Source organism: Grampus griseus (assembly GCF_964374135.1).
Source record: "Grampus griseus genome assembly, chromosome: 3".
Classification (NCBI taxonomy): domain Eukaryota; kingdom Metazoa; phylum Chordata; class Mammalia; order Artiodactyla; family Delphinidae; genus Grampus; species Grampus griseus.
The window spans coordinates 132,697,195-132,720,063 of NC_139019.1; the positions used below are offsets into that span (position 1 = coordinate 132,697,195).

A 22,869-nucleotide genomic window follows, 5' to 3' on the forward strand; every position below is an offset into this window, starting at 1 on the left:
CTAAGGTAGGGGTTCCCTTCTGTCTTCAGAATACAACATTGGAAGAAGGCATAGTAGTAAAGAAAATGCTTTAGAAATAAATCAGTTTTATTAGAAAGAAATTTTAAACACGAAAGTTTAGAAACAAAATATTTATTTCCTTTAAGAACCATACATATTCGAAAAGGTGATGCCATACCTCTCAATTTAAAGAAAAAATTCATTTAAGATTGCGGGTTTTAAATATCAGTGAAGATATTCTCCAAACTGCCACCAGAGCCTGGCTTGATTGCTCTGAAGTAACAACACTTGAAAGCTCCTATTCTTTGAAACTAATTTAAACACATTGAATTGTTGAAAGATTAAAAACCACAGTCAGCTAATTACACTCTCTCTCATCTCTTATTCAGCAAATGAATCACTTTTCATTACCACTTAGCTGAAGTACATGAATTTCTGCCTAATTAGAAATGTTGTAGATGGAACATTAGCAAGAATGGAGCAGGTCAGGATATCTTTGCTGCTTCATTTTTAATTCCTAACAGCAGTCTGATAGGAAGGAATAGAGAAGTCATTAAATAATTTTAAATTATTTATAAAAATTACTTTGCCCAAATTATAATTATTTCTTCCCCAAACGGTCTCTAATGTCTAACATAATGAAAGAAAAAGCAGTTCCACATTGATTTTAATGAACATTTTAATGTTATGTATAACAGAACTATATTATGAATACAATGGAAACAAAGTTTTATCAATAAAAAAAATTTCAACACAAAGTGGGGAGGTAATAATTTGATGCCTATATTATAGTATTTATTTTAAAAAATATTCCCAGCTTAAGGGTGAAACAATTTTGCATTCCAAACTCTAGAATCATGATTTTCATGTGACCTTAATGCAGAATTATAGCAGGAAAACAATTTAATTAATTTCCTTTATTTGCCATTAAATCGATAAAATCTTTGACTGCTACAGGTCTCCTTTAATAATATATATATATTTAACTCCTCTCTATTGGAACCATATTGCTAATGCCATATTATATACACTCAAAACCAAAACAATACTGTATAAAATCTAAAAGCCAACATTGTTGAGTTCTAACATTTATATTGAAGGTCTTAATGGATTTTTACCCTTTTCAAAAATTTTTTGAAGACACCAAAAAAAAAAATAAATATTTTTCTTTTTGACTGTTCCTGACTATTACACGGTGGCTACAGGGATAAACACAGAAGGAAGCCTTGCCAAGTTATCACTGCAAAGTGTAAATAATGACTGCTAAGAACAAATAAAAATACTGGAGGTTTGTTTTTTCTTTTCTTTTAAAGGAAACCATAGAGCAGTCCTGAAAAAAATATTTTTCCGAGTTCTGCACAGGATAATTATAGCAGAAGAAATGGGAAAAGTCCCATAGCTATCACCAATTGCTTAAAGAGGTTTTGTTACAATAAAAATTTGGATAGTATAATAGCAGTATTGCTGGAACATTAGCAAAAGTATATACATTCCAGTTACCTTTGATTTAGCCATAATCACATATGTATGCCTTTTTTGGACAAAAATATATATTTTTATAAAAAACTGATCATCCAACTTTAATGATTTCATATATGGACTCAAGAGTGGTAGTAAAAGGAACAGACCCAATTGTGACAAGGCAATTCAGGGACAGAAAAATCAAGTTCTTCAGGAAAAGAAAAGTATAAAATTAGAGATTCAAACACATTTATTCAGCCCTATTCTAGTATTCCCACATATTATGATATTAAAATGGGCTCCTCAATTTATAAAGGCTTTCAGTGGTCTCACTGCCCCATTTGTGGTCTAAGTCTCACTGGGAAAAATGATTCTGACTGCCTCATCTGAAGCGCCCTTGCCTGGCCATCTGAAATACTAGATATTTTGCTTTTATAAAACAACCTTTTTGGTTCTTAATGTAGGTTTATTTTAATTAATTGATGAAAGAAAGGGGAGTTGACTAGCATTTTCCATCCCAACATCACCTATCTGCACCACTAAAAATCCTTCATTCAATCTGCTCCTTTACAATCTCTTACTTGCTAAAGTTGGCGAAATTTGCAAAGGCATCTTGCTTAGGTTGCACAGTTCCAGAAGTCATGGCTAAGTTGGGCATGCCCATTCCCATTGTGCCTGTCAGGCCCATCCCAGCAGTTGACATCCCTATGTTCATGTTCATGCCCATCATGCTCTGGTTCATCATTGGACTATTTCCAAGAGGGGCCATTCCCATGGTGCCAGTCATCAAACTGGGCATGCTCATAGGCATGGGTCCCCCCATCAGAGGGTTAGTTTGGGGCCGGACAGGAAGCATGTTCGATGGAGAACTGAGGTTTACAGCTCCGAAACTTTGGGTCATCACATTCATAGGCTGTTGCATATCTAACAGCAGAAAAGAGACAAAAGAACTTTATCACACTGAATTCTTAGATTCACAGAGCAGAAAAATAATACAATCTTCCTGACCATCAATACTTGTAAGCTCCAATAAAATTACTTTATAGTGATTTTTTTATAAGAGAAGTCAATTAACTTGTATTGTTTACTCTTGAGAAATATTCAGTGGCTGTTAGCTCTGATTTCCCCAAGATGTAGAAACAGTAAGAGTGGGCTGGCAGAAAACATCAGGCACTTTAAAACCATTCCTATAAAATCTATTACTGAATCCGACCTAACAAGTTGTCAAGAGCTACTGTGTATCAAAAACCTTAAAAAGTTTATATCCTTTGACTCCCTCTATTTTTAGAACATTATATTAAGGGAAAAAATCACAAGTAAAAAGATTTATACAAAACCATGGAGTTATTTATAATAGGAAAAAAGCTGGAAACAACTGAAATAACCAGCAAGAGAGGAAATGCACACTAATATGATGGATAACTATAAAGATCCAAAAATCACGCTTTTTTTTTTTTTTTGTGGTACGCAGGCCTCTCACTGTTGTGGCCTCTCCCGTTGCAGAGCACAGTCTCCGGACGCGCAGGCTCAGCGGCCATGGCTCACCGGCCCAGCCGCTCCACGGCATGTGGGATCTTCCCGGACCGGGGCACGAACCCGCATCCCCTGCATCAGCAGGCGGACTCTCCATCACTGTGCCACCAGGGAAGCCCCATGCTTTCTTTCTTTAAGAATATTCAACACAGAAAAAACAATAATGTTGAATATGAACTGCAAGAAACAAAATATAGACAGAATGATCTCAAGTATTAAAAATGTGGTTAGAAAAGATGGACTGTGAAGAAATATGAATTAATGGTGATTATCCCTGGATTATGGAGTTCAGATGATTTTTGTTTCTTGACATATCTGCCTATATTAAAAATTTTTTCTCAACAAATACTTTTATTTTAGTGATCAGGCTCCCCAAACTCACCACCATACAATAAATGTTAACATGTCAAGAGCAGAATACAAAGCAATTCAATGTGCCAGGAGGGATACCAGGTATTATGTGAAAACAATCTTAAGTGAATACACAGTTGCTTTCAGTACAGTTTTATTTCATGGCTTGAAGTAGTCCTGGCATAAGGGCAAAGGATTACAAATACACAAAGAAATGGGATGTCTTGCAGTAACTTACTCTGTTGTTGAATCATTGTATTGAGTGATGGCTGCTGGGGTTTGGAAGGCTGCATACCAGGTAGTAAGTTGTCTAGGCTGATGTTTACGCTGGGGTCAGACCAAGTAGAGGGCAGGGTTTTGCTGACTGACTTCTGGACCATATCTGTATTCTGATTATAGAGAGGATTAGGCTTCTGCAGCACTGTGCTAACATTTTGCAAAGGCTGGAAAATAGAAAAATGCTCTAAAAATTAAGCATCTGCTCTATAAAGATTACCAGACGGCAATTTAATCATAGTAACTCCAAATATATACTAGACTTTGTAATAAATTCTTGAAACCAATAAGAACAACAAATGTTCTACATTAAGGTCTTCAATATCCTGAATCACCAGCTTCCCATAATATTCCTCTGAAGTCCAAATCATGTTTGGGGTGGGGAAAAAACATATGTACACTAACAGTTATCCTCCCATCACCCCAAGTCTAGAAGCCACAATCCTGCGGCAACTATTAACTTCGGGTTAGTACAACTTTAAGGAAATATACAAGTGGAAATTTATTCTTACAAAATGGAATTCGGGGTATGATTTCTCATGTTAAAAAAACAAAACCATCAAAACAGCAAATTACATTCCACATAACCTGACATATCCCTGCTCCATGTATATTTCTATTGCCTAAAGCAAGCAACACTAGTTGAATTTGGTACAGTACGGACCAATACAGAAGAAAGGAGAAATTCAGGTAAAAGCAGCAGAGGTGCCTGGTAGTTACTACCAGAATAATTGTAACAAGGACAGAAAAAGGGAAATAAATACAAATAGGAAGAATAATTTAAAATGGACCAATGCAAAGACTCACAACACAGTTGCAATTAAGATTGAAAATTAGTAGATTGGCTTTATGCTTAGACCATATGAAAGAAACAGTGAACTGGCTTGAGTTTGTTCAGTTCAATTTAACGGTACTGGTATGGCTTTCATGTCCTTTTTCTTAATGTTAGGTCTAATATCTGTTATACAGATCAGTCACCTTTCTGCTTCTTTCTTCTCTTCCTTCATCCTAACACCCAAAATAGGAGATTCTACATATTAAAATGAATAATTAGCATCATAAACAAATATTCAGAATAGCCTGAGTCAAAAATAGCAAGTTCCTGATACAACTCAGACATATATTCTGCACTTGTTTGAATTTGTCTTTAATTTTTTATTTTTAGGCCGTGCAGCACAGCACATGGGATCTTGGTTCCCCAACCAGGAATCGAACCCACATGCCCTGCAGTGGAAACGCAGAGTCTTAACCACTGGGCCACCAGGGAACTCCTCTATTCCTTAATCTTAAAAACAATTTTTTAAACTATTAAATTCCAATTTATTAGTTCAATAAATTTTCAACAAATGCCTCCTCTGTGCAAGGCATCACACTTGGCTTTGCATGGACAGCAAGAAGAGTGAGAAGGCCTTGCCCTGGAGAACCCAAATGACTATTCCAGGGTAGGGACACAAGGTAAACGCAATGTACAAAAGTAATCTATGTGTCACTTGCTTATTTTTCTGTTTTATGCTAATCTGCCATTAGATAGTTAGAGCATCTCAAAGATTATGAATCACAGTTTCCAAGGGAGGCAGACAACTTACCTGTGATCTTGACATGGGCAAACCCAGACCTACAGTATTAGTGCTCATCATAGAGAAATTCATACTCTGGGAAGATGTCATTGTTGCCTGCGATGAGCCCATAAGATCAAATAGGTCTGAAGAATTTGAGGCAGCTGGCGGTGGGCCTAAAGCTGGTTGTGAGCTACTGACAAGCTCTACAGCTGGCTGTGAGGCACTGCTGAAGAGCTCACCACTGGCAGCAACAGGGCCTGACGGGGCTTGGTTGAAGGCACTCCAGTCACCAAAGTCTCCATTCCCACTTGCTGCTGTTACTGAGAAAGAAAAAAGGGTAAGAAAGTTTCTGAAATGCACAGACAATCTTCCAACTGAAACAAATTAGAGCTGATCTGTGTCCATCCAGATTAACATCTGCAGGTACCATCTCCATCTGGACATTATTCTTTCTCATGAATATTCCACCAGTGTTAACAAGGTGGCAAAGAAAAAAAACTTCCACATATAAAGTAAAATCCATCTCTTGGCATTGGCAGGTCTGAGGTGACACAAAGAAATGACAGAAACTAAAACTTTCCTTCAACCTAAGTTTGCATATCAAATAAGTTTCTAGCTAAACAAATATGAACTAGCCTGAGATCCCCAAAAAACAAGAAAAAAACCTCTAAACTGGTTAAACTCTTTGCTGGGAGATCCAGAATCTTCATGCAAGGAGTAACTCAGTAAAATCAGACAGTTCAGCTCATTTTGTTCAATCATTATTTGGAAAGGTTCAAAGAGAAATCAGACTATGATTTATACCATCTCATGTAAATAAAACCCCAAATTCATTAAAAAGAAAAACCCAAAAACTCAATAAAATTAAGACTAGGATTACTAAATTTCTGTAAGAAGTTCTCACCCATTTGGCCATGCTTCCACTGACAACACAAAGGCTACAGAGAGCCATGATATATAACCTTAGTACATTGTTTACTTCAAATGGGACTGTTCAATCTATTTAAGTAAAAAGCGAGGTATAGTCTTAAGAGGGGAACTCATGCTAATATTTAAAAAAAGAAACAAAACTATCACTATGCTTCAAAGTATAATTATAACAAGTTTAAGATTTAATGCATAGAAAAGATTTAATGCATTTAATAATATAAAAATTAATAGGTTAGGGCTTCCCTGGTGGCGCAATGGTTGGGAGTCTGCCTGCAGATGTGCGGGACGTGGGTTCGTGCCCCGGTCCGGGAAGATCCCACATGCCGTGGAGCGGCTGGGCCCCTGAGCCATGGCCGCTGAGCCTGCGTGTCCGGAGCCTGTGCTCCGCAACGGGAGAGGCCATGGCAGTGAGAGGCCCGTGTACCGTGGAAAAAAAAAAAAATTAATAGGTTAATTAATAGACTGAAATATTTAAGAGAACGGATTTTGTATTTTACTGGCTGTGTGACCTTACTTAACCTTCTCTGTGCCTTTGTATTTTTATTTTATTTAAAGGAGAGCTTTTATTTATTTATGTGGCCACACCGTGAGGCATGCGGGATCTTAGTTCCCCAACCAGGGATCGAACCCATGCCCCTGCAGTGGAAGCATGGAGTCTTACCCACTGGACTTCCAGAGAAGTCCCCCGTGCCATACTTTTTAAAAAATCTAAGTTACGAAGACTGAATAACTTAATATATAGTAAGTGCCATTTGAGGTTTATTGTTACTTTGGATTAATTGTGAGAAGACAGAGGAGAGGCAAAGCATCACACTTTCTTTCCTTTAGGTATGCCATATAAAAGTATAAGTCAAGCTTCTATAAATTCTGCATACATAATACTAACTATTTGGAACACAATAAATATAAAGGCAAGTGATACTTGCAAAAAAATTTTTTTAAACTAGGCTATACTAAGTAAACAAACCTTGCTTTAAGAAAGGGACAAACAGATAAATATGAATTAATGGAAGGTGAAAAAAGCAAAGGTGAAGAAAGAGCTACATATAAACTGTCATCTGAAAGCGAACAGTATGTAGCTCAAGTTAATTTCTTTGCACTATATGTTCACTTACAACTAGGAAATACATTTTGTCTAGCCTAAAAGGTAACCACCCACTATGATATTGTGTCTCATTATGCTAAATATCAAGAGAACAATAACATTAAGTCTTTAAAATTCTATGTTCTATTACCATCTTGTAATGTAAGCACCCTCAAAAGAGAAAATAATTCACTTAGAAACCCCATGTTCTACCAACAATTTAATATAAGAACTGGGCTGATATTCATTACTTCCGGGTTTTGCTAAAATGTCTTTGATCTTCTTTACAAAAAGACTGAATTAAGAGTTTTACAATTAGTTCTATGTATTAAACAATTTAAACTAATTTAAGGAAGACTGCTGGATAAAGGTAAACTTTATGCTGATTTTCTATCTGCTTGATCTAGAAAACAGAATAAGAATGGAAACTGGGGCAAAATGTGTTGCCCCATCTGAAAACTTTATCTGAGATGATTAATCATGGGAGGAAGAGATTTCTAGTGAGGCATATATTGTTCAGCAATCATTAATCATTGTTGCAACAGTTTCAGCCCCTTGCGTAATGGTGATCAGGTTATGTTAATCACATAAGATGAAGAGATGTTATCACTTAGCAACATTAACATATTTGAATTATTTGCATAGTAGCCAACTTTATATACATAAAAACTTTGAGAATTACACAGGCAGTCTGTAAAATTAGGGCAATGTTCATTTTCCACTTTGATTTGCCTATAGCAAGGTATTAACCCTTACAAGGTATAACCACACTTCTAAAATGAAGCAGTTCATTACTCCACAATCCTGGTTTCTGGGAAATACTTGGAATTTACACAAGTGGTCCAAATAACCCAAATCACATTAAAACCTATGCGTCTTTCTTCCTAAATCCTCACTAACCTAAACTAGACGGTACTAAATATAAATTTTAATCCAATTAATGGGGATAGATGACTCTACTTGAAATGAATAATAAAACTAATTCAGTTAAATATTTCCTCCTTGCCTCACCTCATGTTTATGATTTTTATAGCTAAATTTTTTATATTATCTCTCGAACTTCAGACTGACCAAATTTTATGGAAAAAAACATTAGAAACAACCCCTTTACAACCTAAAAGACACTTAATAATGAACTCAGACCCTATTCTACACGTCTCTACAGACGTTACTCTATCCTTATAAAGAACCATGACAAGTAGCATTATTCCCAATTTTAGAAAGGTGGAGGCTCAGAGGCTTTCATAAAGTTAAATAGCTACCAAAGTATATGGCAGAGGTAGTAAGATAAAAATATTAATAATAAGGGGGAAAAACACAAGCCCTTCACCTCAGTCCATTATGTTTAAGCCTATATTCTGCTTGGATGTTAGCTTTTTTTTTTGCCATTTTAAAAAAATTGAGGGTGTTAATTGACACATAACATTATATTAGTTTCAGGTGGACAACATAGTGATTTGATCTTTACAAATATTGTGAAATGATCACAACAAATCTAGAGTATTTTAAAATTTCTAATTTAACGTGGAATGAGGAATTCTTTTTTGCCTGAGGTTCAACTGCTCACATTTAAGGATATGCCAAAATGAAATTCAGTTATTTTTCATAGAAATTCTTTTAAGATGTCTAAATTATAAAGAAATGAATTTTGGTAAGATGGTGTGCCCAACTCCAATGTCCCTGAATTTCATTCAAGAAAATCATATAAGCTAAACATAAACCATAATATTCTTGCTGCTAAAACGAGATTTATACTTATTCACACTCCCTACGCACCTACTCCCTGCCCCCCCCCCCGCCCCCTAAAATAAAACAAGAGTCACTTATGAGTGAGGGCAATTTTATTTAGGTGTACCTGAGTAGTCTGCAACCAGATTAATTCGTCTGGCACATTTAGGATACTGGCCCAATAAGGTACCTTTGTGAATAAATTCTTTGGGAATTGGGAATTATAAATACTACTACAAGTAGAAAATGGCCAAAAGAAGCAGATGGGGGTGGGGTGGTGAAGGGTTGTTTTGTTTTGGTAACATTTCCACTGCCCCTAGATTTCTGGCCAATCAAATCATATCGTACCTTGGGAAGGGAAATTGCTTGATGCAGCGGCTGAGCCAAAGTCAGCAAAGCCTCCAAATAAATCAGCTGATCCTCCTAGAAATTAAGTATGAGGAAAAAAAACTGTCAGAACCACAGCACAACTGATAGCACTTTTAGGAAGCCATTTTAGCACTGCACTCAAAAAATACCCAATACTAGAGCCCCAAGACCCATCATAACAGCTAGTTAGTTGATCCAGCTTTTCATGTCACCATGTTCCCTTTAAGCTACCACAGGACAGACGCTCTTACAGTATCCCTCAGTTCTATAACTAGTAATATAATAGATACTACAACTGTGGTTACAGTTACCCCTTACTCACATTTCACGAACATAATGTAGGCATGCAGTTTATCTGGCCAATTATGCTCTTTATAAGAATCTTCAATGGATGCTAAAACCTGGGTAAAATGTTGCTGGGTAATCAAATCATCACTCCACAGATTACAAATAAAAAGAGATTAAGCTACTTTTACAGTGCAGAAATCAGATAGATACCACCTTAAACAAGTGCTCAAACTTAATGTCACTAATAATCGGACAAAATAGCACTCATGGGTCTTCTAATATAAAGGGACTAAAAAAGAAATCATCACCCAAATTCTTCCCAAAAATATTTAACCTGACTCCAGTCATGAAGAATGAATCAGACAAATACAAATTGAGGGACATTCTGCAAAACAGCTCTCAAGACTCTTCAGAAAATGTCATCATAAAAGAAAAAGACTAGGACCACTCCAGATTAAAGAAGCCTAAAGAAACATGGCAAGTAAATGAAATGGGTGATCCTTGACTGGACTCTGGATATTTAAGTAAGTGCTATACTGAAATGACGTAATTGAGACACCAGGGAAATGTGAATATGGTCTATTATACAACAGTACTGTTTTACTGTTAAATTCCCCAAGTATGATAATTATATTGTGATTGTGAAGGAGAATGTCCTTGTTGTAAGGAGATACACGCTGAAGTATTTTAGGGGCAAAATGTCATGATGTTTGCAATTCTCTCAAACGGTGCACAATAAACAAACAAAACCAAAAAAGAACTAGAGAGAGACAAAGAAAATGTGACAAATTTTCTGCAGTTTGACTTTTTTTTAAATAAAAGGGGAAAAAAAAACCCCAAAAACCCTTGAAGTTGATCTGCATAGTAATCAGTTTTAATAGCTATAGGAAGAAAAATGAATGCAATGATTTACGTGGACTATTTTTTCCTATTGTTTACTTGCAAATATTTGCAAAATACTTGCATTTTTAATCCTTGAAAAAAAAACCAGTAGCTTTTTGCTACTTCCAGACTGGTGTTTTTAAAGGGGTGAGAGTCAAATCATAAGGCTGCAGATCAATCTGCATGCATAACATCACATTCTCATACAAATTTTCATTTGTAAACACTAAATAGGTACGAATATTTACTTTTATCTATAATTTGAACAGTAACATTGTTAAATTTTATATTCCACTTCTCCTCAATTCAGTTATCAATGAAACAGCAATAGTCAAAGGATCTAAAACCTTAAATAGTTGCCCTTATTTTTGTCCTTAAAGATTTCACCTCTTAAGAGTCACAACCTTAGAAATTTAGAGCGGCAGTTCAATTATAGTGCTTTTACTGTTATGTGAACATTATATAGGTTACATCACAGCTGCTTAGCCTGCAGTGCTTAGAAACTAGCCAGGTGGGACTGGAACATCTGGGCTGCACTCAAATACCACCAGGGACAGCTTCCAACATCTGGTGCCATTTCTGAATTGTCTTATCGCTGCAAGACATTCTGTCCCATCTGCTACACTCAACTGGGTTAATTAAACTAGAACCATCTCCCCTTCTTAATAAATAGCCAGCAGTAATAAAAGGAACAAATCAGTTTCTGACACAGGTGAACTTGGTATTTCTTTTTAATGCACATTTACTGTAGTCAACTATCAGCAGGCCTAACAAATTCCTTATTCCTTCACCTCATTACAGATGCACATATTCACATATATACTCACTCACCGTGAACTAACTTCCACCAAGGCCAAGGTTCTCTACTCCTAGCAACAACTACAGCTTATATGTCTGCTTTTGCTTTATCCAAAGGAAAATATCACAGTGATTTTTCTCTTCTTTAAAGGTACATATGTCATAATAAATGTGACAACAGGTACAAAAGATCAATGAGCTATATTTTTAAACTATATAAACAAGCACATATATTAATAAAATCTAGCAGGGAAATCAATGGTGTGAACAGTTGCTGCTTAATATTCATAAGTATGTCTTCTGTAATATTCCTTCATGTTAAAAATATTGATCAAAATATACTGTTAGGTAACAGAATGATAGTTCATCTTTTATTATAACATTAAGGGATTTGAAAATAGGGGATTATTTTCATTTTCTTCATCCAAGCAGTGAATAAACATCAATATGTAATTTATTATGCCAAATGAGTTCGGAATTTTCAAATCTTATCCAGTCTGGGCTACAAAGAAAATTCATGCTGTGGAGTATAGCACTGAATACTGTGAATCACATCTTCAAACTGGGTGACATATTTTATTTTTGTCCTATCCTGAATTTAACATTTCAAATAATTATTTTGTTATTCTATTGCTCTACATTCTAACACCTAAGCTAAAATTATACTATGTTCATAACTTGTCTATAGCAAATATTATTCTTTCCATCCACACTGCAGGGAGTTTAATTTCAAACATGACTAATTTAACAACACTGGAGGTAAAAGAGTGGAAACACACATAAGAATTTAACAAATAGAAGCCACCTTTCCTTGAAAAGGATTTAACTTTTCTCCATCTTCTGAAGTGCCACAGATTATACTTATACTGTGTTTTACATAATGTGATCCTCAACTTTGGAAACTATCTCAGAAATTAAAAATCTCTTATTTCATTTAGGAAAAGTTTCTCCCTCCTAGGAGGGACTATCCAAACCTATATGCATGATGTTATTCATACCAATGCCTTAAATTTAACAGATATTTTCTATACTTAAGCATTTTTCCCAGGTAACTTCTATCTAAGGGAATTTAAGTAAGAGTCTACCAAAAATTGCTGCATGTGGAAGACTGCTAAATTTCACAATAAGAGCTATCCTTCAAGATTCCCACATGAGAGGTGTCATTATAAATGAACCATTTCCATCTGCCTTTTCAGGGAAGCAAGGAGGTTATTTACAATCACCAGCTGGGAACATGTATTTTCCAAAGCAACACTGTGAACAGGAAAAATATAGTTGAACTAGACAGTGCTTTAACTATAAATGGAAATATTCTTTAATGAAGAATTTAATCTAGATTACGTTATGAAAACTTTTGCACAAGGAGTTCTAATAAATACAAAATTAATAGAAATGACAAAAAATTGTAAATATATGATGAAGAACTAATATAAATAAGTTTTTAAAAAATCGATAAGGATAAACAACCCCAATTTAAAAAAAAAGGACAAAGGACATGAATAGACAAGTTACAACTAGCAATATAAAACCATGAAAAGTTTCAAAGTCAGTCATCAAACACATGCAAAATAGAATGAAATATTATTTTCTCCTTACCAAAATGGAAGATTTTGAAAGATGCTACTTCACTACTTTATAACAGAGAGAAGTTTGGAAACAAATCAAAACCTAATGTCCAAAAAATAAGAGGCTGACTGGTCAAGTAAATTACAGCATATTTACATAATGTTAAGATTGTAAAGCAATTAAAAGGTCTGTAAAATACCAACTATAATAAGGAAATGGTCATGAGATTTTAGATGAAAAAGAGTTTACAAAAAAATATAATAACAATAAAATCTTTATCTAGAAGCCTGAAAAAGATTTGCAACATAATAAATGCTTTATTTACAATGCTTGGTGTCAGTTTATTTATCTCTTGTAAAAATAAAATACAGCGTGTGTGAGTTGTGGAAAAAAAATAAATAAATAAATGCTTAAATAAAATATATTGACTGATTATATAGAAAATGTTTAAAGAAAGACTATTCACCAAAATTATTAATAGTTAACTTTATGCACCTAAGTTACGGTGAATTACTTTTTTTCCATAAAATTTCTAAAATGAGCACACACTACTTTTATATTAGTGAAAACAGAATATGGTAAAACATTTCATTCTTAGTAAACTTAGGTTAAACTAGAGACAACGCCCATGAAAATTCTAATATGTAAGTTGGGTTGTAATAACCAGTAACTTGGCTATAACAAGGTGGTTCACATCCATGTAAATATCCTCAACTAACTTTAGTGATAACGGAGTACAAGGCAACAGGTTCAAATGTAAATGTAATGAACATTTTGGATTTTATACACGTTAATCTTAAAAGATATTTTTTAACAACCAAAAAATCAAAAGATATTGCAAGCCTTGTAAAGTCTTTATATTTTCTCTTCAACCTCATTCATTGTACTAGAAACAACTTATGTAGTAGTATGTTAATCAAGATCTGAATTCCTTAATTACAAAAGGGACAAAAGGAGACAACGGAAACTCTGAAGACGAGATATACTAAAAATGAAATGGAATGGTTCTTGGCATTATATTTGTAACTGGCTTATTTTCTAAATACATTATTATTCATTTAAAAAATGTTTACTTAGAGACATACTATGTATAAATGTCACCAAAATATCATTTGAGTACAGATTTTAAAAGAACATCACCAGAGTGGGACATTTATCATCAGAGTCTCAAGAAAATCTTGATGAATGGGTTTCACATGTGTACTTTTAAACTTGGTTGATATTCCACAATGATTTTACCACATATACTTCTGAAGATGCTAACAAAAAGGATGAAATAACACATAAAAAAAGAAAATCTGAGCATTTTCTCCAAGGAGACATTTATCTGGTGAATGGTACAGAAGCTGTATCTGCTTAGGTTTACAGTTCATGTCCATATTACTTGCATGACAGCAGTATTATAAATATAGGCACATATTGGAAATGACACCCAAATGGCATACCAAATAGCAATGCTGATATGGTAGATTCTTAGACTTTCTTACATGTAGGTGCTAAAGATTTAACATCCAATTTTTTTTTCCACTGCTGAATTCAATTTAAAATATATTACTACTAAAATATTTAAATAGAAATTCATAGTAATGAAATTCATCTTACTGATTGGAGGGGGTTCTACACAAAGTGGTTAAACTGTTTCAAACAGGAGTGAACTTTAAAAAATAATTATGGGGACTTCCCTGGTGGTGCAGTGGTTAAGAATTCTCCTGCCAATGCAGGGGACACGGGTTCGAGCCCTGGTCCAGAAGGATCCCACATGCCGCGGAGCAACTAAGCCCATGTGCCACAACTACTGAGCCTGCACTCTAGAGCCCATGAGCCACAACTACTGAGCCCTGTGCCACAACTACTAAAGCCCGCACGTCCAGAGTCCGTGTGCCCCGCAACAAGAGAAGCCACCTTAAACGAGAATGCAACGAGAAGCCCGCACACCTCAACAAAGAGCAGCCCCCTCTCGTGGCAACAAGAGAAAGCCCGCGCACAGCAACGAAGACCCAACGCAGCCAAAAAAAAAAATAATAATAATTAAAAAAAAAGAGTGACCGTGATAATAAACAGTGAACAATTAAAAAAAAATTTATGATGTCAACCCATTTTCGGTTGGTTTTTAGAAATTATTAAGATAAAAACATTAAGGCAAGAAATATTCCAAATTTCATTCAGACTTTGTCTCAATTACTGTATTAATATTAATTGCTACTTCTATTTAATTAGCCAATCTACTGCTTGCACTAGAGAAGAAAAACCACTCAAAGGTTTCTTGCCAAGCAAAGGAAGCATGCTGGTATTTAATAATTCTCTCTGTTCAAAGCAATCTGGCTAACACCAAGGAAAAAAGTTAGATTCACTCATCTGACCTTCCTAGTTAATTCTTCTCTGATTGCTCCATTAAAAATTTTCACAGATGCATGAAAAGGGCTCTTTAATATTTCATACCAGGAAATCCAAAATAGTTGATATTCTGTGACACTAAGTCTGTATTATATGACTACATGCTAACTACCAGTTAATACTACTATGAAAATCTTCAATGTACAAAAAGACAGCACATAAATTGTTAAACAACTAATGTAGTTGTTTGCAAACTTGGGCATGACAGTTCAATAGAGTTTAAGGAATAATTTTACGTAGTTACATTTACAGAAAAAAGGGAGTGGGAACTGAAGAATCTCAGAAATTGGATTGAACCAGACACCCGAGTAAGTTCACACCTAGTCTAAGAATTAATTTTATGATAGTAGGCAAGGACAGGGAGAAAATAATAGGAGACTTTAATCATATGTACTAAACTATCAGTGAGAAGTAATTTTCATCATAAACACTAATGTAAATTTTAAAACAATTCAGTTTTGAAAAATTATTACACACAACTAGAAACAACAGATTTACTTTGACATTATTTCTATGCCAATCTCGCCAGTTACATTTTAATGTGAAATGAACTTTAAACATAAGTTTTATTTCTTAAGCTGTTTTGACTTGCAGTACAGTTTATTACGACTCCATAATCATCAAATGCAACCTAAAATAATCAATTTTCTTGAAAACAATTTATAGGGAATTACTCAAAAAAATCTAGCACATACTGGACATCAAACTGAAGAAACCATTAATCTTCTCTGTGAGAAAATCTTGGTAAATGGACTATTCTTTTGCTGCAGCCCTCTTTAAAATATGTCACACTTTCACAGAATGCCCCTTTCCTCCAAAGCACTCTGTATGTTTGTAACTAGGTAACTATTTGTGACTCTTTGGTTAATGATTACTTCCTCCACTTGACCTTACCGTGAGGGCAAGAACTGTTTTACTAAGCATTATACTGCAAGCACCCAGGCCAGTGTCTGGTTCGATAAATGTTTAGTGAATAAATGAATGAAAAGTTTAAATGAACTCTAGGCGTGGGTAGTTTGACAGCCAGAATTAAGATTTATGGAAAGACAGTGAAATGGGCAGAGCAGTCCATTTTGCTTATAGAAAAAGCAAAGGGACCCCAAATACTCAGTGCTAAAGAAATTGAGAGAGATTACTGAATTACCAGTCAAATATTTAAGTGCTCACCTTCCTTATTTAAGGCAATTAAACACTTCCTCCCAAATAATGCTCAAAGTGAATTAATTTCACATTAAAAATAAATCTAATGCAAAAAATTTTTTTTTAAATTTTCATTCCATCTTTTATTTGCCATTAAAAAAAATTACTCTGAAACCAAGAATACTATTGATAAAAAGAAAAAGCCAATATGGAAGCTTACCTGTTGATTGGCTGGTGCCATCAAACAGATCAACAAGGTCACCAGATGACTTACTGCTAGGCACTGAAGTCTGAAAACACACACAGAACTAAATAAGCTTAGAAAACATATTTCTACTATTTTTTTTTAAAAAATCTGCTCTACTCATCTTTAATTCCCAACTGAGACACAAATACCTGTAATTATCTTAATAAAGGTAGATTTCCTTTTCTGAAAAAAGAGAAGTGACCTTGAATCCTTATGGAGAGACAGTATTTTTAAATGCCTACCATTGTAAAAGTCCCTAACATTCACACTCCTCTTTTCCCTAACTCACTTCTTTTCGGAGATCAGACAAGATTAGGCATGTCCACTACTCCTGGGTTACTTTCTCATTTCTTACTACATTTCACTCTGAAAAAACATACCTTCCAGATCCCACTCAAATCTTAACACAGAATCACTTGAGAAGCATTAAAGAAATATATACGCCCAGCTCCATCACAACATACTGAATCATAATTGCCCAGGTTGGGATCTTGGTCTGTACAGTCTTAGAAAGCTCCTTTAAGTAATTCCAATGCATAAGAAGGTCTGAGATCTACTGGACTGGAGGCCAACATCCTATCTAGCTCAGGTCAGTATAATTCTATGTTGGTCTGATATACCTTGACATCTGTTTTATATTTAGTTCCCAAATTAAACTGTGGGGCTGGAGTTGTAATATGATTTTTCTCCTATACATAGTTCTAAGCACCCTAATGCATAGGTCCTCAATGTTCAATACATACATGTTAAATTAGAACAGAAGTGCTAGGCAACAGGAAAACACTGTAAATTCCTAGGCATGTTAATTTGAGCTTTGAAGATTAAAACACTATATACTGTGGTTCAAAAAGGCCTTGAGGTTGAAAGAGATCTGAAGCAGCTGAGTAACTTGCTGAGAACTTCAGAGTTCTATGCATTTTTTTGGTAATAAAAACAAAGTCAAAAAGCTTACACTATAAATTTAAAGTATTTATGGCAGGGACATACATTCAGGCTGTACTACATATTGATACTTAAAATCCTTTTAAGATATAAAAGTCTCAGTTTACTGTTAAAAAAAATTATACAGGTTGGATGATTTTCCCCATGCAACCATAAATGAACTCTTCATATAACAGCCATCATGTATTATTTGGGTGTTAATTATGACTATCTACCAGATCTTAGACAGTCATCAGTAAGCAACTGTATCCACAGCAGGGGAAAACTAAGACCACAAGGAAATAACACATCCATTTCCCCCTTTTAACTACAACTAAAGTTGAGTTGTAATTTTGAGGTTTTCCTCAAAACTAAAAAGAGCACAATATGGGTGAAATTATACACCAGAAGATATGTGGGAAAACTTGACACAGTTCTTGACACTAAGTAGGACTAGCTTTATTTTTAGAGTCACCTGCAATTTGCAAGATACATTAGAAAAATATTTTCCCTAGCTTTCAGCTACATTTGATGCAAAGATACAAGCTAGGTGAATACTAGTGGGGGGAGAGTAACAAAACAACTATTGAGGCTTTCAGGGCAAACCTCCCTCTTAGGCAGATTTCTGTCCAAAAGACTAGCTTGCAGCCAGGTATCTATCAATCAGGTGGATTTCATTTCTGTGCGGAATAAAAAGTGAAGACAGTTACAAGAATTAGTGCTGCTACTAATCAATACTGACCAGAGGGCAAATAAACCTCCTTTTCAGAGGAACGATCTCTGTATTAAACAAGACCAGTTCCGCTATATAACTACTTGTCATATATACAAGTGGTCATTTCTTACAATTTCCAAACACTACCATGTTTTCCTTAGTGAATCTCACACTTGGTACCAGTGGTGGTGTCTAGAAGGAAACAGATGCACTACATTCTGATTCACAGCCTTTCCCAAATGAACCAAGAGTGTTATTACTATTTTCATAGAAAGTACATAGATAATCATTCAGCAATTGGACAGGTTTCTTCCTCCAAAGAGATTTCTTATTATTAATGACTAATACATGCCAGATGATCTATAATTAATATGATTACCTAGAAATGCCTGAGACTACTAATGCAGTAATTCTAAAAGTAATTTATAAGAATAAAACTGTGTATAATGTGTAAACTCGTGCCATTCCCACCTTAACTGAAGACTGAGGTGTATGAGCTGAAGCATTCTGATCTGGACTTGCTTTGTCCCCTGTGTAATGTGCTGCTGCTCCAAGATCAATGGTTTTGGAAGGATTTGCTGTGCGCTTGTGTCTTGTGGTGGTGGTCTCTGTGGCCTGTGTGATATGGATATGTTTTGTCGTCACAGTCTCCTCTTCATCTTTGAATTCACCTTTGGGAGATCTGCCTCTTCTTGCTTTCTTTTCCTCATCACTGTCACTAAAAGATATTAAAAAAGAAGGAAAATAATAAGACTAGGGATTACTTTAAAATGGAGCCCTCAGTGATTTGAGCTAAAGAATTTCAAATGTAGTAACTCCAAAATTCCATACTTTGACTATTTGACAGGGATCAAGAGAATGTTATCTAAGCTATCTGAATAATCATATGTATGCACTGGGGAGCGGAAGTGGGAACCCATCAAATTCCCCAGGTAAGTCTAAAACACTGCTACAAAAAAGTATTTACATAAATGTGTACAAATAAAAAAGCCTGAAATAATTCAAGTGCTTATTTATTATAGATTTAAAGCTTAATTAAAAAATAAAATAGCAGGGTTATTCTCATATCAGAATCAATTGATTAGAGTCTAGGAGCTCAAATAGCTGCATTTGATAACCATTTTCTTGAAATGGACTGTGCAACAACTACAATTCCATTTATATAACATGATTCTGTCACTGACTCTCCTATACTAATGCAAATATATAATAAAATACTATAATTTCGATGGATATCTTTTAAATATTATCCTATCTGCATTCAAATGATTAAACTCTCATCTGTAAATGCAGAAAAATGAGGTAATGCACTTTACAAGAACTGTGCTCTATTTTACTATATAGAATCGCGAGATCAAACTTTCACAAAACTAAGAAAACTGCTTCACAGAAAATTTAAATATACTTAAAATATTTTAAAAGAATTCCTTTTCAGGCACATTCAAAGATTTTTTCTTCTTCTTAACATGCGAAAGGAAAAAAATACAGAACGAGTAAAAGAACTGTGTTTTTCATATGCCCCAAATTAAATATGTCAGTACTAGTGTGCTCTCCAGTAATGACGCATTGGGTTTTTTTTTCTGGTGCAAGTAGGACAGAGAGAGAAATTGCCTGAAATACATTCCATTACCTATTATTTCTTAATTTCAGAGTAGGTGGTTTAAATTATAAATATTCTGAAGTAAAATACTTAAAATTCTCCTTAAAACTATGACTATTATTACTGATGCAATTTAACTCGGACTAATCTAAAGCAATTTCTACTTAAATATAAATCAATTTGGAACCTGTATAAATCAAGAATCAAGAAGAATGGCTTCCCACACTGAGCAAAGGGGTTAAACGTATTTTTATCTATAAACATTTTAGGGAATCTACAAGTTCTGATCAAGTGTTCAAAACCCCTTGTCACTTACTAATTTCTCAGCAACAAATGACCTAAAAATTACCACCATCAGTCCTATATCTAAGACTGAAACTTCTTACCTTTCTGATGTCCAATTTGATTATAGTGCAAGGTAATTTCTTTACAAGGTGAGAATATAAACCTTACTAGCACACAATGAAATGAAAGCTTCAGATATGATCAGTGTTCAAGAATTCCTGAATCTAATAATGAGCTATTAAGTCTAAAATTCTGATAACATGCCAGATAGGTCCCATGCAACTTTGTCTAAAAATCTATTCTTCTCTCACATATACTCCAAGATGTAAGTCCCTGGTTTGCTCTTTAGTTACTAAAACAAATAACATACACTACATTTTCACTCTTTTAAACCTGAATATATAAAAGATTTAGGAACTCTAGCAGATCCTGTCTTAGAGGCAAATGTAGAAAAGAAAAAATCAAGGAAGAAACAGAAAAAAAGAATAGGAAGACAAAGCAAGTAAAGAAAAATTGTGGGTGGAGGGCAAAGAAGAGAAAACAAAACAAGAAGGTACATAGTTAGATTTCTAACCAGCCTACCTACCTGATTCCCATACTTCTTCAGGAAATAGCAACAGAATATGTGGCCACTATGTTTTCTAAGTCAAACCAAAAGTGTGAACACAAAGGCCACAAGAACATTAAAGAGGGAAAAACAGCACAGAGTATTTGAGGTAGGCATCGTTTTCCATAGTTTAGTTATTTATTATTACCATATGCATACACCTTCAGTATAAAAGAGCTAGAAATATAGTTGTAAAATATATTCAAAGTATTAAAAATAAATTCTGGTTCTTCAAAGGTCATATTCCAGAAACAGACAGGAATTCCACAGATTTAATAAATATGGAAACGTAATGAGAAGACACTAAAATATTTTAGAATCTGAATAGTTTCAAAATTATTATTTTTATTTCTTTTTAATGACCCCTAAATCTGAACTGTTAAGATTTTTTAATAAGAGAAAAAGAGATGGTACTTAGTTACAAGAACTCACTTGAAGTTTTGGTCGCATCTCTGCGTTACTTTAGGCAAGTTCCACACAGCCTGACTGGGCTTCAGTTCTTACTCCCCAAAAATAATGGTAAAATCCTTGCTCTAGACTATCTAATAGAGATACAGTGAGGCACAAATGACAAAGATCTTATAAAACTTGCTTTGCACATTAAGTGCTACATATATTGCCCTTATAACTGGCAGAAAAACTAGTTAATAGCTATATTGGTAGGTAAGAAAAAGTGAATGCTAAAAGGTTCCTAGTACTGTTCTATGTAAAACTAAATACAAATACCCCACCATTAGAAAATGTAATCTATGAAAATACAGGTCATACTCGAAAACATTTTAGTCCAAATATCCATCTGGAGTTTTTTTTTTCTGGTATAAACTGACACAGAATCTTAATGAAATGTCACAGGAAGAATTTTCAAACCCCTAACTTTTGTTTAAATCTAATAAAATAATAAACTTCATTATCCCTCAGCAATACCTTAGATCCCTGGATCATCAGATGCCCAATTGCAAAATAAGCTATTCAAGTTCTTACTGGGAAAAAAAATTCCAATAAATGGCCTGAATAAAAACATACAGGAAATGTGATCAATTTTAGAAATAAATGGACACAGACAAGGAAAGTGTGTCAATACTAAATGCAAATGTCTGACACAGCATCTTATAAACAGCTGCACTGTATATATGTGTGTGTAAATACACACACACACTATATATATATATGTATAAATCAGCAGCAAATATACTAAAAATGGAACAATACAGTGAAAATTCGCATGACCTGGGAATTCCCTGGCGGTCCAGTGGTTAGGACTTGGCATTTTCACTGCCATCGTCTCGGTTCAATCCCTCGTCAGGGAACTAGATTAGCCTGCCCCCATGCAAGGCTGACATGCAAATTCATGAATTTTTCCATATTTTTGCACAAGGCATTTTTAGGGGAGTGAAACTACTCTGTATGGTTCTGTAATGGTGGATACTATGCATTTGTCAACTATACAACACAGTAAACCCTAATGCAAACTGAAGAGTTTAGTTAATAATATTGGTTATCAATTGTTAATAAATGTACCACACTAATGCAAGATGTTAATAACAGGAGAAACCGTGTGTGTGTGCATGCATTCTTGCACTTGGAGAGGTGGGGTTATGCAGCAACTCCCTGTACTTTATGCACAATTTTTCTGTGAAGCTAAAATTGCTCTAAAAAATAAATTAAAGAAACAAACAAATAAAGCTGAATTTCAGATAATGCCAACACCCAAAACAAATAAAAAAACCCAAGACCCAGCTGTGTCAATTTAGTTCCCTTTCCAAGAGACCCAGGAGACAAAGTGTTAATAATACCTGCATCTTTCTGGAGAGTCTTCTCTATCTTTCCTCCGGAACTTGCTGATGGTGTCGTCAATTGTGCTTCCAATTTTATCACTCAGTTCACCTAATTTATCACTGAATGGAAAAGCACTCTTGCTTTTATCCCAGTCCTCATCCCATTTTGATTTAGGCTCAGGATCATATCGTTCACCTATATAAAGCATTAAAAAAAGAAGCAACTCTAAGGACATTAAATTCAAAAGGTGTCTATAGTCCTTATTTCTGAAACTTTTCCTCATAATAAAATAGTTTTCAAAGGAAAACAGAAAGCTCCCGCAGTGCTGAATCAACACAACTGCAGCAAGGCACAGCATG

At 34.7% G+C, this 22,869-nt stretch overlaps 1 protein-coding gene across 4 annotated transcripts in view; it reads right to left on the bottom strand.

Moving 5' to 3' along the window:
* Nucleotides 1–661: 661 nt before the first annotated feature.
* The window catches only part of CLINT1 (clathrin interactor 1), a 64,870-nt gene continuing 42,662 nt past the window's right edge, over nt 662–22,869 (bottom strand). For 2 of the 4 annotated variants that reach the window (XM_082649868.1, XM_082649870.1), the window contains exons 6-12: nt 22,528–22,705; nt 18,714–18,960; nt 16,580–16,649; nt 9,271–9,345; nt 5,208–5,500; nt 3,584–3,788; nt 662–2,385 (exon numbers count right to left, since the gene is read on the bottom strand). In XM_082649868.1, coding sequence (XP_082505994.1) covers nt 2,039–2,385; nt 3,584–3,788; nt 5,208–5,500; nt 9,271–9,345; nt 16,580–16,649; nt 18,714–18,960; nt 22,528–22,705 — 1,415 coding nt within the window. In that variant the 3' untranslated portion in view covers nt 662–2,038. The remainder of the gene's footprint in view (nt 2,386–3,583; nt 3,789–5,207; nt 5,501–9,270; nt 9,346–16,579; nt 16,650–18,713; nt 18,961–22,527; nt 22,706–22,869) is intronic. The other 2 variants (XM_082649869.1, XM_082649871.1) reach the window with 2 other exon arrangements.